Source organism: Salvia splendens, chromosome 3, assembly GCF_004379255.2.
Source record: "Salvia splendens isolate huo1 chromosome 3, SspV2, whole genome shotgun sequence".
NCBI classification, from domain to species: Eukaryota; Viridiplantae; Streptophyta; class Magnoliopsida; order Lamiales; family Lamiaceae; genus Salvia; species Salvia splendens.
Genome location: NC_056034.1, coordinates 118,179 through 131,329, shown reverse-complemented (window position 1 = coordinate 131,329; position 13,151 = coordinate 118,179). Strand labels below are relative to the sequence as shown.

Here is a 13,151-nt window from a genome sequence, read left to right as displayed (position 1 = left end):
ATTCTGGATTGTATGGAAACTTAATTATTGATTTCTATGGATTGCAGGCATACTCTGCATATACATAAACTACGATTGTGACAGGCAAAGGCAAAGGCAAAGGCAAGAATTTAGGAGGAGGAATGGGAAATGCCTCCATCCAAGGTAGTGATAATGATCCGTGATCTAACTGTTTAATTTTCGTATTGGTGGAGGAGTAATTAAATTGTTAGTTTGTCTTTGTCAAATTTTATGTATATTGTTGCCTCATACGCAACTACTACCGGTCAGACAAAGAACAGCCTTTTACTGACATTAGGATGGTATGCCATGCTCCAAATACATTACAAGTAAAAGTTGGTTTCAAACACAACGACTACCAGCCAGATAAGTACTTATCCTTGTACACTTAACTATGGTTGTGGCGTATTGCTTCATATCACCTTTCCACATTAGCTTCATCATGATCCTGAATACGGGTTGATCAAAACTTAGTTCGTAAAGAAATAACAAAAGAAAATTATGATTCAACAGGTGGGGCTTAGTTCGTAACTTCCATTATGTGCCGGAAATCCTGGGAGCCTTCTTCTGGACCATGTACGCTTCCAACAATATTTTTAAGCACCTCTCATCTAACTTTCAGTTTCTCTGGTGTTCCTTACAATTCTTCTTTTTTGACCGACGATGACAAATGCAAAACAAAGTAAGTACACATCATCATCTTCACATATAGATGTCATATCTGATCCATTAATAGAAGCATGTCTCTGTGAATGTCATCATAGCACAACTCTCACATTGCAGTAGACTGGGTTGGTATTGCATTACATTTTTTATTTGTGAATGTGGTAAGATTTGGTACATATCATGTGTTCATTGATTGATTGTAACATTTTGAATGGAAAAATTTTCTGTTTGTTGCAGCCAGGTAGGGATGTCAATGTAACTCGGAACCCGCGGCCCAGCCCGAATAACCCGATAAAAATACAGGGTTATGGTTGAAATTTCGCAGCCCGAATTTAAAATCGGGCCATTCGGGCTGACCCGTTCGGGTTACGGGTCGGCCGGTCGGATTGAAGGCTTCTGCACAACGAGCAGTTTTTGTAACGGTCATAATTTTCTCTACAAAGCTCCGATTGAGGCGTGCAATATATCCACACGAAGCTCTTTCGAAGACGAAGAGAATGATATGCATTAGGGGCTTATCAGACTTCAAAATCGCGAGAAACATTGACTCAAACAAGGCTGCCGCACATCCACATATTTTGTGTACATTTTCTAATCAATTTTATATCATTTCTCAACAAACATGTAAACATACCAAAATATAGAAATATAATCAAATCATCCAAGACAACCCTCTAAAATCATGCAAAATCCAAATACGTCAACCGACTATATAAGATCACGAAAAAAATCACTATGTGGTTCATGGATTCATAAATACTCGTATATAAAAGCTTTCTTTTAGTATATTTCCAATATAATAGTGCAAAGTGTTTTGGCGCCGCTTCGTCATTGAATTATGCGTACTTTGATGATTCTCAAAACAAAGATAAATTATTATTTAACTTATTTACAGCTGGAATAAATTAAATTTGACCAATTATAATTCAAGAAAACTTAGAGTTACTCCAATTAGCTAGCATCTTGATAATTCACTCTTTAACAATTCAAAATATTTTTGTTACATCTACGATGCACCTCTCACCTCTTACGTTATGAAAATTTTATTCAATTTTCTACGAATTGATTTATGTTTAAATTTTAAAACAGAGTGTTGATTTATGTTTTAAATACATAAACATAAACATACTATTGATAGATATTTTATAAATAATTATGTAATGAATAAGTTATTTAAATTTAAATAACTTAATATTTTTTAAAAATATTAAAGAAAATTTAAAATACGTATTTCATTGTTGAATGATTAATTAAAAATATGTATATAATTAAAGAAAATTTAAAATACGTATTATTTTTTTGAAAATATTAAAAGAATTAAAAATACGCATTGGCCCGAATAACCCGGTGGGTTAGCCCGAAACCCGAAGGGTTAGGGTCGAACTTTTATAACCCAAAAAAATCATAACCCGAATAGCCCGTACCCGAATGGCCCGACTACCCGAACGAGTTGACCCGATTGACATCTCTAGTTGCAGGTATGGCAAGTATTGGAAGCTGTGTTGCGAAAAGGTCCCTAGGAGGATTATAACTGGAATTTACTAGTAGTAATTTGTGGATCTTTTAATATTTGGACATTGTTGAGGATTCATTTGCAATCAGTGTTGTCAAAATGGCGCCCGGGTCGCTCGGGTCGCCCGGGTCGCCCGGGTCGAGACCGTCACCGCCCCAACATGGGTGGGTTGATCGAGGTACGGGGTCGCCGCCGGGTCGCCCGGGTCGAGAGGGTCGCCTGGGTCGCCGCCGGGTCGAGATACAGGTAATTCCTAGACCTTTATTCTCTGAATCTTTTCCTTTTTAATGCTGATTTATTTTTACTAAAATAAACATAAGTATAAAAGTAAAAACTTACCTAAAAGTCTGCTGATTTTCTCAAATCTTTCACACTTTTGCTCTGATTTTCACTAATCTCAACAGCAGCACACGTTTTTCTCCTCTCTGATCTCAGCAGTGTGCTCCTCTCAAATCTCAGCCTTTTTTCCTCAAATCTCTCACACTTATATTCTGACTGCACACGTTTTTTCTTCAAATCTCTCACACTTATATTCTGATTTTCAAAAATCTCTCACACTTATATTCTGACTGCACACGTTTTTATCTATATATATGCATGAACACCATCAAGCTTTTCAAACCCTAAATTCATCCTCTTCATTCCTAAACAAATATACAGAGCCACCCTTCATCTATTCATTCCTTTGTTTAATCAAGGTATTGTTCTAACTTTCATCTTCTTTTTGAATTTTGTGTGCAGATTAGTGGGTCTCTCGACCCAGTCGACTTGTCGACTCGCGACCCGATTTTTCACCTTATCGACCCGGTGCGACCCTCGACCCTAACAACACTGTTTGCAATTGATCTATCAAATAAATGCTGCTTCTATTTTTGTTGTAAATTTGAAACAATTTCTCAGTTATTGCATGAACTTCCATTTCAAATATCAATATTTTTTTCCTAGACCAATTGCACTAAATCCTTGTAATCCAAATGATTTTTTATTAGTAAAAACATCACAAAATGAAACCATCACCCTCAAATATCAGTTTTGAATGAAAGAGAAGTTCCTCTCAAATAAAATCTGGAAAAGCAGCATCTTTCGGAAGATCAGACATTGACATAATCAGATGGATGGATTAGTTAGTTCCACAGCACATTATCCAAACAAATTGAAGCATCAAATGTCACAAATAAATCAACTCAACCATAGGTTATGCACAAGTTTCAGTCTTGGCTACGAAACGAAACAACACAATCTGTAGAAAACAGAGCCATTTATGCACATTCTCTTAAAATATTTAGATAGATTTATTCATGATTCTGCCTGATAAACAACAAGAACTGAGGGCATGAAAAATGACAACTAGAATAACTCTAATTATAGCTTATGCACAAGATTCAGCCTTTTTACCCCAATGCAGCAGCAATGGCAACAATGGCAATGGTAGTATTACAGACAAAGGAAACAAGTAAGAAACTCAACCTAAGAGATTCAAATACCAAACAATTATACTTGTACAAATACATACCCTACTTGTCTACTCACATCCTCAATCACTGCTATCACTGTTGTTGTTATTCTTGTTGTTTTCGGCATTGTCGTTATTGCCGATGATCCCATGGCCGTGGTGGTGGCTGTTGTTAGTCTCAGACCGCCTATTCTTGAGCTGCGATAGCTCTACCTGAGTCTTCATGAAACACTGCATTCTCTGCAACTCCAACTCCTTTGCAAACTTCATCCTCTGCTTCTCCATCTCCACCAACTGCTGAAGTTTTGCAGTCTCGGCTTGCTCATATGCCTCACCAAATTTCAAGATAGCCCGAGTGAGCTCCTTCATTGAATTCCCACTCCCACCATTCTTCTTATTCATCAAATTAGGCCTAATTGCACGCACATTATTTACCACTCTAGGCATCATCGGCCTCTTGTAGCTATCTGGAGGCAAACCATCGGATGAATCAGCTGAATTATCCGGTTCAGATTCATCATCGGAGTCAACAGCAGGCCTTTTGCGGTTAGGCTTCTGCTGAGGCTGGGCAGAATTTGACCTAATTCCTACTGGTATTCCCATCGGAACTCTTTGATAGGGATTACTGGGATCCGGCGGCGGCGTGGCAGCGGAGGTCATCTTTGCAGTAGGGCCGATCAATTCGTCGAGCTTGTCGTAAAATCGCCACTTGCTCGGGCCTGCGCCGGCAGCGATCTTGGCCTTCTCGGCCTTATACTTCTTCTTAACGGTATCGATCCGGTTTTTGCACTGGATGTCGGTTTTGGGGGTTTTAGAGTAATCCCCGCGGCTGCTAACAACGTCGGCGACGTCTTTCCAGTGCTTCTGCTTGAGATTCCCGCGGCTGAGCTCCAAATACCTCTCGCCCCAGGCCTCGATTAGGACGGCGGTGGCGCCTTCGCTCCAGCAATCCTCACGGCTGCCGCCGGAGCCGGGGGTTTTCTGGTTCTGGATGGGGAGAGCGAGGGTGAGGGAGTTGGAGGATGGCGGTGGGGGGGCGGCGGCGACGGTGACGGCGATCCTCCCGTTGGAAACCGGAGAGGGCTGGGACTGGATTTCTTCGTCGTCTTCCATAGATGAAGGAGATCTGGGTGATTGATTTCGGATCTGTAGAGAGAGAGCGAAAGGGGAATTAGGGTTTAGTTTAGGTTGACCTGTAAAATTTGGGGGTATGTAAATTGTAAATGATGGACGGGCCCCGAAAAAGAAAAAGGAAATAAAAAAAAATTATTCAATTTTTGAGGGGCCCACCCGGACCTCAATAAAAACTCCCCCAAATTCAGTCTGTTGAACTAATACTCCACAAACCTAGAATCATAATTCTGGCTCAGGTATGCTCTGCCGCTCTTATCTTTTTCGAAATCGTAGTTTTTTCATCATTATGCATATTCTTATTTCGGGAATTTGTTATTTGGCGGAAATCGATCATTCTTGCACTGGAAAGCTGTTACCTTGGATTTAATCTTCGCGAGGCCTAAAATTAGGGTTCTTATCTTATTTCATTTTAAAATAAATCCACCCAAAAAAGACTGAACATTGCATCTTTAATCAGGGAAATCATAGGTATAATCCGCCGACTTTCGACAAGCCGGTTGATTTCGATCTAGTTGTTTCGTTGTTCTGCCATTTTTATTTCATTTAATTATAGGTATGGTAGATTTATGGATTTGAGTGTTTGTTGCAATTACTGAAGTTATTAGTATTGGCAGGAGGGAGAGATGTCTGGGTATGAGAATGTGATTGGAGGAAAACTGAAGCTTAAGGGTAAGGCACTCGATGTGAAGGCCGGCGGAGTGAAGAAGAAGAAAAAGAAGCAGAAAAAGCAGCATGACCAAATGTCTGAAGCTGTGGAGAGTGAGAGTTCTGCAAGTCCTTGTCTTTTTACCCTACAACTTGACGCTTCTTTGTGCTTGTGTATATACTAGCATGATTTATTTACGCATATTGATATTGTTCTAGTCCTTATGCAGCATTTTATTTGTTAGAAATAGGATTAAACATTTGGTTGTAGTGTGTTTATCCTCTATTCTGATAGTTTTCCTTACTGGTGAAATAGGCGAGAATGCAGAGATGGCAAGTGATTTGGAGAAGCAGGAGAGTGCTGAACCTGATAAATCGACTGTAGATGATAGATCTGCGAGCTGGGATAGCAATCTGACCCAAGCAGAGAGACGGTACATGGAACAAAGGGAGAGAATTGACCGTCATAAGCTGGCAAAGACATCTAACAAATCACACCGTGACCGTATTGAGGATTTCAATCAGTATCTTGCTAACATGAGTGAGCATTATGATATTCCTAAAGTTGGCCCAGGCTAAAGCATCATTCCACACCCACCGCTTTGTTTCAATCATGTGTTTATAATCTGTTGTTTTGTTGGTCTAGACCACTTTTACCAACCTCAGAGAAGTTAATCAATGTGTAATCATCTCTTGTTGACGTTTATGTAGTGATGTTTTCCTTACAATTTGACATATTTAAGATTCAGGATTTAATATAAGCTTTAAGCTTTTTGGAAAAGGCTTTGTTAACCACTTATGATTCATATCTATAGTGAGAGCATCATGCATTCCTTCCTGTCTACAACAAATATAAACACAATAATTGGTTAATATGTGCTACTAAGCACAATTTCTACACTTCACCCAACAACAATTTCACTAAGGTTACAAACCAAAGAACACAATATACAACTTTAGCAGAATACTCTGAGTGAAGCAGCTGAACTAGTAGTATATACTCAATTTATCAAAAATTCTCCTAACTCGTGACTAGTCCCAAAGCTTCCGTGTTTCCACAAGCTAAATTATCTATCTGGAAAACTTTAATTTGGAGTCCTCAAAGCTGGTGGTGGAAGGCGTCTCCATTTGATGAGCCTCACTCTTCCCTTTCTACCAGCATGTAGAGGATTGACGCCTTCGGAAATCCCAGCGTGGAATGATGATTAAGAATTCAAGCATGGTATAAACGCTCAAAGCATGAATGGCGGACGGAAGGTGACTCAAGACACTTTTCAATGACGTCAATCTTACCTCATGACATGCATTTTGTACTCAGAGATCTCACAGATTTCAACAATGGAGGAGAAAATTTCCCTCTTCAGGATGAATTGGTGTATTTGTCACCATGTGAGAGCATATAATTCATTTGCTCTCTCGATTCATTCTCAACGAACTCTCCGAGCTGTTTCAAATGCAAGACTCTCTCTCTAAACATCAAGCCAACAAGGGGATAATCCAATGAGCTTCATCACAAAGTAACTTAGTCACAATCATGTATCCATTGATAAGGAGAAAACGTAGATGATTTGACATTATAAAACATATAGAATCACACACTGTAATAAATAATGGGAGAGCCACGATTTATTCATAAGACAAACATGAAAAAAAATACCCGATTGATGCCCTCTTATTAGTGACCGAAAATCACGAGGCATCTACAACAAATATAAATTAAAGAAAGCAGCTACGCTGACAATATCCAGACCCATCATCTCAATCAATTAAAAGCATCAACACTAGCATGCCTCATTGCTTTCTTCACTACAACGCAACCAACTCAGCTCCAATGTAATGCTAAATAACAGCATCATCTACCAAACCATGCACTAATCATCGAGTTTCGTCCTCAAGATTGCGGAAACCAGCAGTCAAATCATCGTGGAGTTTCTGGAATTTCGTGATAAGGACTTCCTCTCCTTCTGCCGGATCCTCAAACTTCTGGGAACTGCACCATTTTAAATGACCATGGATGAATATCATGCTTAAAACGCTACGCTATACTAATAGCAAGCAGGTTAGGGTGGTTGAACTTACACCAAGCGGTAGAACAAATCTCCTAGACGGTGCTTGATAAGGGTATAGGATATCTTCTGTCCGTCCATACCAGCTCCTCGCTCCACTGCCTGCACATGAAATTACATTTTAAAGTGAAGATCTAATCACTTCTTGCAGTTACCATCAAGTCTCGAATCACTAAGCGTCTATTACTTTACCTGATTAGCCAAATTGTAGAAATGAATAATGTTTCGCATCATCCAAACAGACTTGTAGAATGGACAGAACTTGTCATAGCTGTGGCAAGAAAAAACAAGATGGTAACTTCTAATATTTAAACACTATGAAAAAATATCAAAATAGTTGGCAAACACTGACGGTGTAAATGCATTCTGGGCAAGATAGTCCTCCCTCAAGAGTTTGGACGTTTCCAGAATAATTTTATCTGTTTCAGCAAGAGCATCTTTTCCGACAAGCTACAACAACACAAACATCCAAAATTAATTTCTAAAAGGAAATATGACTGCACTCAGGTTGAGTTTAAGTTATTAACAAACACAGGATCATGCTATCATTATTTATAGGGACAATTATTTGTGTGTACCTGCACAATTTCATTCAAATCATCCTCTCTCTGAAGCACTTCACGAGCTTTTGTCCTAATGTCAATAAAATCTGAATCAAACTTCTCATAGAAGGATTCCAGTGCCTGAAAAAAGATCAAATTTCAGCACTCCAACAAAGAGATCCATTTAATCCGGAAAAAAAAGGCACAAGAAAAGCTCCATCATATCCACAAGATAAAGCCTACCCCTGAATACTTTGAGTAAGAAATGAGCCAGTTCACAGAAGGGAAATGTTTTCTCTGGGCAAGTTTTTTGTCTAGACCCCAGAAAACCTGAAATGTGCAAACAAAGTACAGAAATTTCATATTAGAGTTGGAGTTGTCTTGGTGGAAACTGGACATTTGCTAGTAATTCATAATGAAGACACCTTTACCTGAACAATACTAAGAGTTGAAGATGTAACAGGGTCAGAGAAATCTCCTCCGGGGGGAGAAACGGCACCCACAATAGTAACACTTCCAGTCCTTTCAGGTCCACCGAGACATTTAACTTTTCCAGCCCGCTCATAGAAGGATGCCAAACGTGCCGCCAAATAAGCAGGATAACCACTGTCAGCAGGCATTTCAGCCTGCACACGGAATAACGCGTGTCAACAAAGTAAATATGAATACATAACTTGTTCACAGTAGCAATAAATAACCTATACACAGGCGAGTAAAATTGTTGAAGGTATTAAACAGCCAACAAAATATAAGTAGACAAGGAATATGAGTGAAAATATATGAACCACTGATTTGGATGGTGAAGCAATTTTGTGATACATACCAGTCGACCAGAAATTTCACGCAACGCCTCTGCCCAACGAGATGTCGAATCTGCCATCATACTGACATTGTAGCCCATATCTCTAAAATATTCAGCAATGGTAATTCCTGTAACAAGCCAAGGTTGCATATAACATTGCATGATGCAGACCATGCATCAGTTGAAAACCGTGTTGAAGAGTATAGCTTGATTTGTTTCCTTTTTCATGGCTAAGTCACCCTTACTAAATCACCAATCCAAGGTTACTCTAGCTATACAATAGATCAAATCAATATAACCAAAATACTTGCTTTATCTTTGTGGTATATTATTCCAAATAAATTATCCCCTACTGCGACAATCAACCCCCCGGAAGAAAATGACCTTGCCCCTAAAAAAACACTATATTTACTCATTAGGATATAGGAAATGGGACCATTTCCATTTCTGAAGTGTGTAACACTGCTTTTGTTATGAGTATCAACTCTCAGAAGTATGAACACAGTGATTATAATGGTTACCTGTGTAAATTGAAGCCTCACGAGCAGCCACAGGCATGTTTGAGGTGTTAGCCACAAGTGTGGTACGTTTCATGACAGATTCCTCCCTGCCATCAGGCAGGGTCATTGTCAATTGAGGGAAATCCATAAGCACCTGCAGATAATACCTAGGTTAGACACTCCGATTACCCTAGGTTGATTAAACATAAACCAATTTTCATACCTCAGCCATTTCGTTTCCTCTTTCTCCACATCCAACATAAACAACAGTATCAGAATTAGAGTACTGCATTATGGAAGCAAAAGAAAACCCGATTAGAAGTTTAGAACTTGCATTAAACATTTGCAACAAAGTTTATGAGAAGTCAATGCTAGTTGATGAAGTTCACCTTGGAAAGCGCCTGACTAATGACAGTTTTTCCACAACCAAATGCACCAGGAATGGCACAAGTACCACCAAGCACGGAGGGGAATAGAGCATCAAGAACACGCTGAAATGAAGCAGATAATCAGATTATACAACGCTTAGATTGACATGAACTTATGAAAGGTATGGGGATTCTGGAAACATATTAGTAGGAAAGGTATCCTAGTTATAAGAAATCACCTGTCCGGTCAAGAGAGGAGTATCCGCGGCAAGCTTTGAAGCTACAGGCCTAGGTGTACGCACAGGCCAGGTCTGCAATAAGTAGGCATATCAAGCTAAGCTTCTCGCTTGTTCTATAATCCATAGCAAATATATTCATTAGCCAGCCACACTCTAAACTATCCAAGTTTTAGATGCTAACCTGAAGCATGGTAAACTGTTTTTTCACTCCTTGGAACTCAAGCTCAAGGACGGTGTCCTGCAAACAGTTAGAAATCCAATGTTAAATGATTATATATTTTCTCGGGAATATATAGATAGCTTGATAAGCATGTGCTCCTCCGTGAGAGATACAAACCTTCAATGAGTATTGACCAGCAGGGGCTACATAGGTTATCTTCCCCATAGCATCAGGAGGAAGAGCAACATGATGTTGCATTAAACTGTTCTCGTGTACAGTCTGCACAAAGAGTTCATGTATGAGCTTAAAAATTCATCAGTAGTATTTAATATCCCTCCGTTCCATAAAAATAGTCTTCTTTTTCTATTTTGGTCCATCCCACAAAAAATAGCCCATTTCTATTTTTGGCAAGTCTTTTCTCTCTTATAATGTGGGCCCCATTCTCTACTAACAATACTTCAATCACTTTTTCTTTCTAATACTAATTTCGCATTAAAACCCGTGCCGTCTCCAAAGTCCATATTTTTATGGGACGGAGGGAGTATCAAGTAAGATATAAGTTACTAGTCTGGATGAGTCACAAACTCACCGCATATAAGTCACCTCCTGTCAAAAGATCTCCCTCTCCTGCCATTATAAAAGTATATACAATCAGTTAGGAGCAACTGCTTTGTGGGGCATTTCTACCTCAACAACATGTGTGTCAAAATTCAAATAGCATAACTTTCGTTTTCAGACCTATTTTCTTTGGTTGAAATTCCCAAAGTGTATCTTTGTCGAGTGCTGGGACAGATACACCACGGGGAATGTACACATCACCAGACTTTATTGCGATGGTTCTGAGAGGCCTCTGCATTGAGAATTAACCCAAAAGCAAAGCAAGAAAAGCAATTAGAATATACTTAAACATCAGGTTAAAACCAGAATTTTACAGCTATAATGTCAAATTATGATAACTAGATAACACGGAAGTTGACCAACCTGAATACCATCAAATATATTTCCCAAAATTCCAGGACCCAGTTCAACTGACAGAGGCTGTAAAAGTCAGTCAATGAGTAAAGGGCTCAGTTGTTAAGTTTATAATAATAAATACAATAACATAATTCAAAATAAAAATTTATGATGACGTGAGAACCTTGTGCGTCCGAAGAACGGGATCATTCACCATCAGTCCAGCTGTTTCCTCATAAACTGCAACAAAAAACATAAAAATAACTATAGTAACAAATTTTGAATAGAATGAGCACAAGTAAGAAAACAGATCGCTTTCTCATATCTGTAAACTCAATCACACAGTAGAGCACCAAGCCACCAAGTCCATAAATCCAATAGGTGTGTCATATAACAAACAGAATATAAGGTTCTAGAGCATTTGTGATGCACTTAATATATACTACTATCAATATAGCTAACCCTGTATCGTGGCGGAATCTCCTTCCAACCGAATAATTTCCCCAATAAGATTGTCGTGTCCAACACGAACTAGCTCATACATAGCAGCTCCGGCCATTCCATCAGCAACAACAACTGGTCCGGATACCTATAAAAGAATAGAGAAACATACATAAGAAAGACATAAAACATGTCTGTACTTAAAAAGTAACGATAAAATTTCCAGCTTTTTTTTTGCAACCCCATATCTTTCACACAATGGTGGATCAGATGAGAAAGATTCGTCCTATTTGAGGAATTAAACAACACAACAAATGTGGTGAAAACAATATGAACAATCTGGATCAAATTTAATTATATTCGAGCGATTGCAAATCAGACAAATTAAACATCCGATCCAAACTATTAAAATACTAAAGCAAATTAATAAATCAGATTCAAAGCAGGCTGCATCCAAATTGGAAAGCAATAGCATGATTGCGCACATAACAACAAAGAGCAGGCAATTGAACGCCTGGCATAACCGCTAAGCTCACCTTGCGAACGTATCCGTACTCGCTCTCCTTCTCAGCATCCTTGAACGTTGTCAGCGGACCTCCGTAGACGGACGGCATGTTTTCTGATTGAATCAAGGTCGAAATTATTGACGAGAAGCGGTCCTCCAATCAAATCTTGCACCGATTTAGATTTTCACGAGTGTGTGGAGAGAGAGGGAGAAGAGGAGAACGTGAAGAGATTGATGTGGGTAGTTGATGCTGGAGCTCGTTACTGGCTGATTGAATATTTTGATCATTCCTCGAGGGTATGTCGGTAATTCGATGCTTTGCCGGGCCAAGCAATGGATTGAGCCACGTAGCACAGGATCTTTGCAGAACGATGCTGATCCAAATATTGAGTGGGCCAAGCCCAACTAAGCTGACTTTGTCGATTTATTGTAGTAGTAATTGATTGAGATAAGATATTATTATACTCCGCAGTAAAATATACTCAGTATAATTTGTGTTACTTTTATTAAAATAAGTTACATGAATGTGCTTAATTAAAGTATGGAAGAATAGTTGTTGCATTATTGTACATATAGGTTGGAGTGTTAGACAACAAAAACAAATCCTATGATCTCCATTAGTTAATGAAATATGATATCAATGTCATTTAATCAATCCTCTGAGTTTATTAGTTAATTAAATGTAATATTCGGCGATAGACTTTACAAATTTTAATTTAAAAGAAAAACATTTAGAAAAAGGGCGGATGTGGGATGAGAATACGTTATCCAAATCCAAAGATGGGTCCGCTTTCAGTGAAACTCCCAACATTCGGCATATCCCCCAATCTACGGCCGCCGCTCAGAATTTCGCAACGAGCCTCGGCGAATCCGGCGTGCGACAGAGTGATCGACTTCGGGAAATATAAAGGTAGGATGCTGGGGAGCTTGCCGTCGGGTTACCTAAAATGGGTGTCGAGGAATCTGCGAGCCGGAGATACGGAGGAGTGGGCCAGGCTGGCCGACCGAGTGCTGGATGACCCGGTCTACCGCGACCGCATCGAGTGGGAGGCGGCCGAGATTACATCCTCACTGGAAACGCGGCCACGTCCTCCGGCGGAAGCGCGGTTGCGGAGCTGCTGGAAATTAGCGAGAGATTCGGGTGGGAGTGGGACAATGATGAT

The 13,151-nt window shown here is 39.4% G+C and overlaps 3 protein-coding genes across 4 annotated transcripts; 1 reads left to right on the top strand and 2 right to left on the bottom strand.

Moving 5' to 3' along the window:
* Positions 1-3,509: 3,509 nt before the first annotated feature.
* On the bottom strand, positions 3,510-4,819 carry LOC121794102 (trihelix transcription factor ASIL2-like). The gene has a single exon (XM_042192114.1). It carries the CDS (start codon positions 4,743-4,745, stop codon positions 3,714-3,716), a length of 1,032 nt encoding a protein of 343 aa, XP_042048048.1. The 5' UTR covers positions 4,746-4,819; the 3' UTR covers positions 3,510-3,713.
* Positions 4,820-4,904: 85 nt separating this feature from the next.
* On the top strand, positions 4,905-6,192 carry LOC121794103 (protein FAM32A-like). 2 transcript variants are annotated; one of them, XM_042192115.1, is made up of 3 exons: positions 4,905-5,002; positions 5,381-5,540; positions 5,728-6,192. In XM_042192115.1, the coding sequence occupies exons 2-3, from the start codon at positions 5,390-5,392 to the stop codon at positions 5,988-5,990; spliced, it is 414 nt and encodes a 137-aa protein (XP_042048049.1). In that variant the 5' UTR covers positions 4,905-5,002; positions 5,381-5,389; the 3' UTR covers positions 5,991-6,192. The 2 variants fall into 2 exon arrangements, with proteins under 2 accessions (XP_042048049.1, XP_042048050.1); XM_042192116.1 differs by having other exon boundaries at positions 4,908-5,002; positions 5,381-5,525.
* Positions 6,193-6,995: 803 nt separating this feature from the next.
* Positions 6,996-12,250, bottom strand: LOC121794100 (V-type proton ATPase catalytic subunit A-like). Its single transcript, XM_042192108.1, has 20 exons — positions 12,020-12,250; positions 11,505-11,631; positions 11,227-11,282; positions 11,070-11,126; positions 10,827-10,938; positions 10,678-10,715; positions 10,266-10,367; positions 10,110-10,166; positions 9,929-10,000; positions 9,711-9,812; positions 9,545-9,607; positions 9,343-9,475; positions 8,843-8,949; positions 8,451-8,645; positions 8,263-8,349; positions 8,056-8,160; positions 7,830-7,927; positions 7,670-7,748; positions 7,491-7,579; positions 6,996-7,401 (listed from the first exon to the last, which is right to left on the bottom strand). The coding sequence occupies exons 1-20, from the start codon at positions 12,095-12,097 to the stop codon at positions 7,287-7,289; spliced, it is 1,872 nt and encodes a 623-aa protein (XP_042048042.1). The 5' UTR covers positions 12,098-12,250; the 3' UTR covers positions 6,996-7,286.
* Positions 12,251-13,151: the final 901 nt, after the last annotated feature.

Excerpts from the sequence above, each read along its gene's own strand:
- LOC121794103 (XM_042192115.1), top strand. The coding sequence starts at position 5,390 with ATGTCTGGGTATGAGAATGTGATTGGAGGAAAACTGAAGCTTAAGGGT. Across the intron at positions 5,541-5,727 it reads GGAGAGTGAGAGTTCTGCAA|GCGAGAATGCAGAGATGGCA; the intron begins GTCCTTGTCTTT and ends CTGGTGAAATAG.
- LOC121794100 (XM_042192108.1), bottom strand. The coding sequence starts at position 12,097 with ATGCCGTCCGTCTACGGAGGTCCGCTGACAACGTTCAAGGATGCTGAG. Across the intron at positions 11,632-12,019 it reads AGTACGGATACGTTCGCAAG|GTATCCGGACCAGTTGTTGT; the intron begins GTGAGCTTAGCG and ends ATTCTTTTATAG. Across the intron at positions 10,939-11,069 it reads ATATATTTGATGGTATTCAG|AGGCCTCTCAGAACCATCGC; the intron begins GTTGGTCAACTT and ends TTCTCAATGCAG.
- LOC121794102 (XM_042192114.1), bottom strand. The coding sequence starts at position 4,745 with ATGGAAGACGACGAAGAAATCCAGTCCCAGCCCTCTCCGGTTTCCAAC.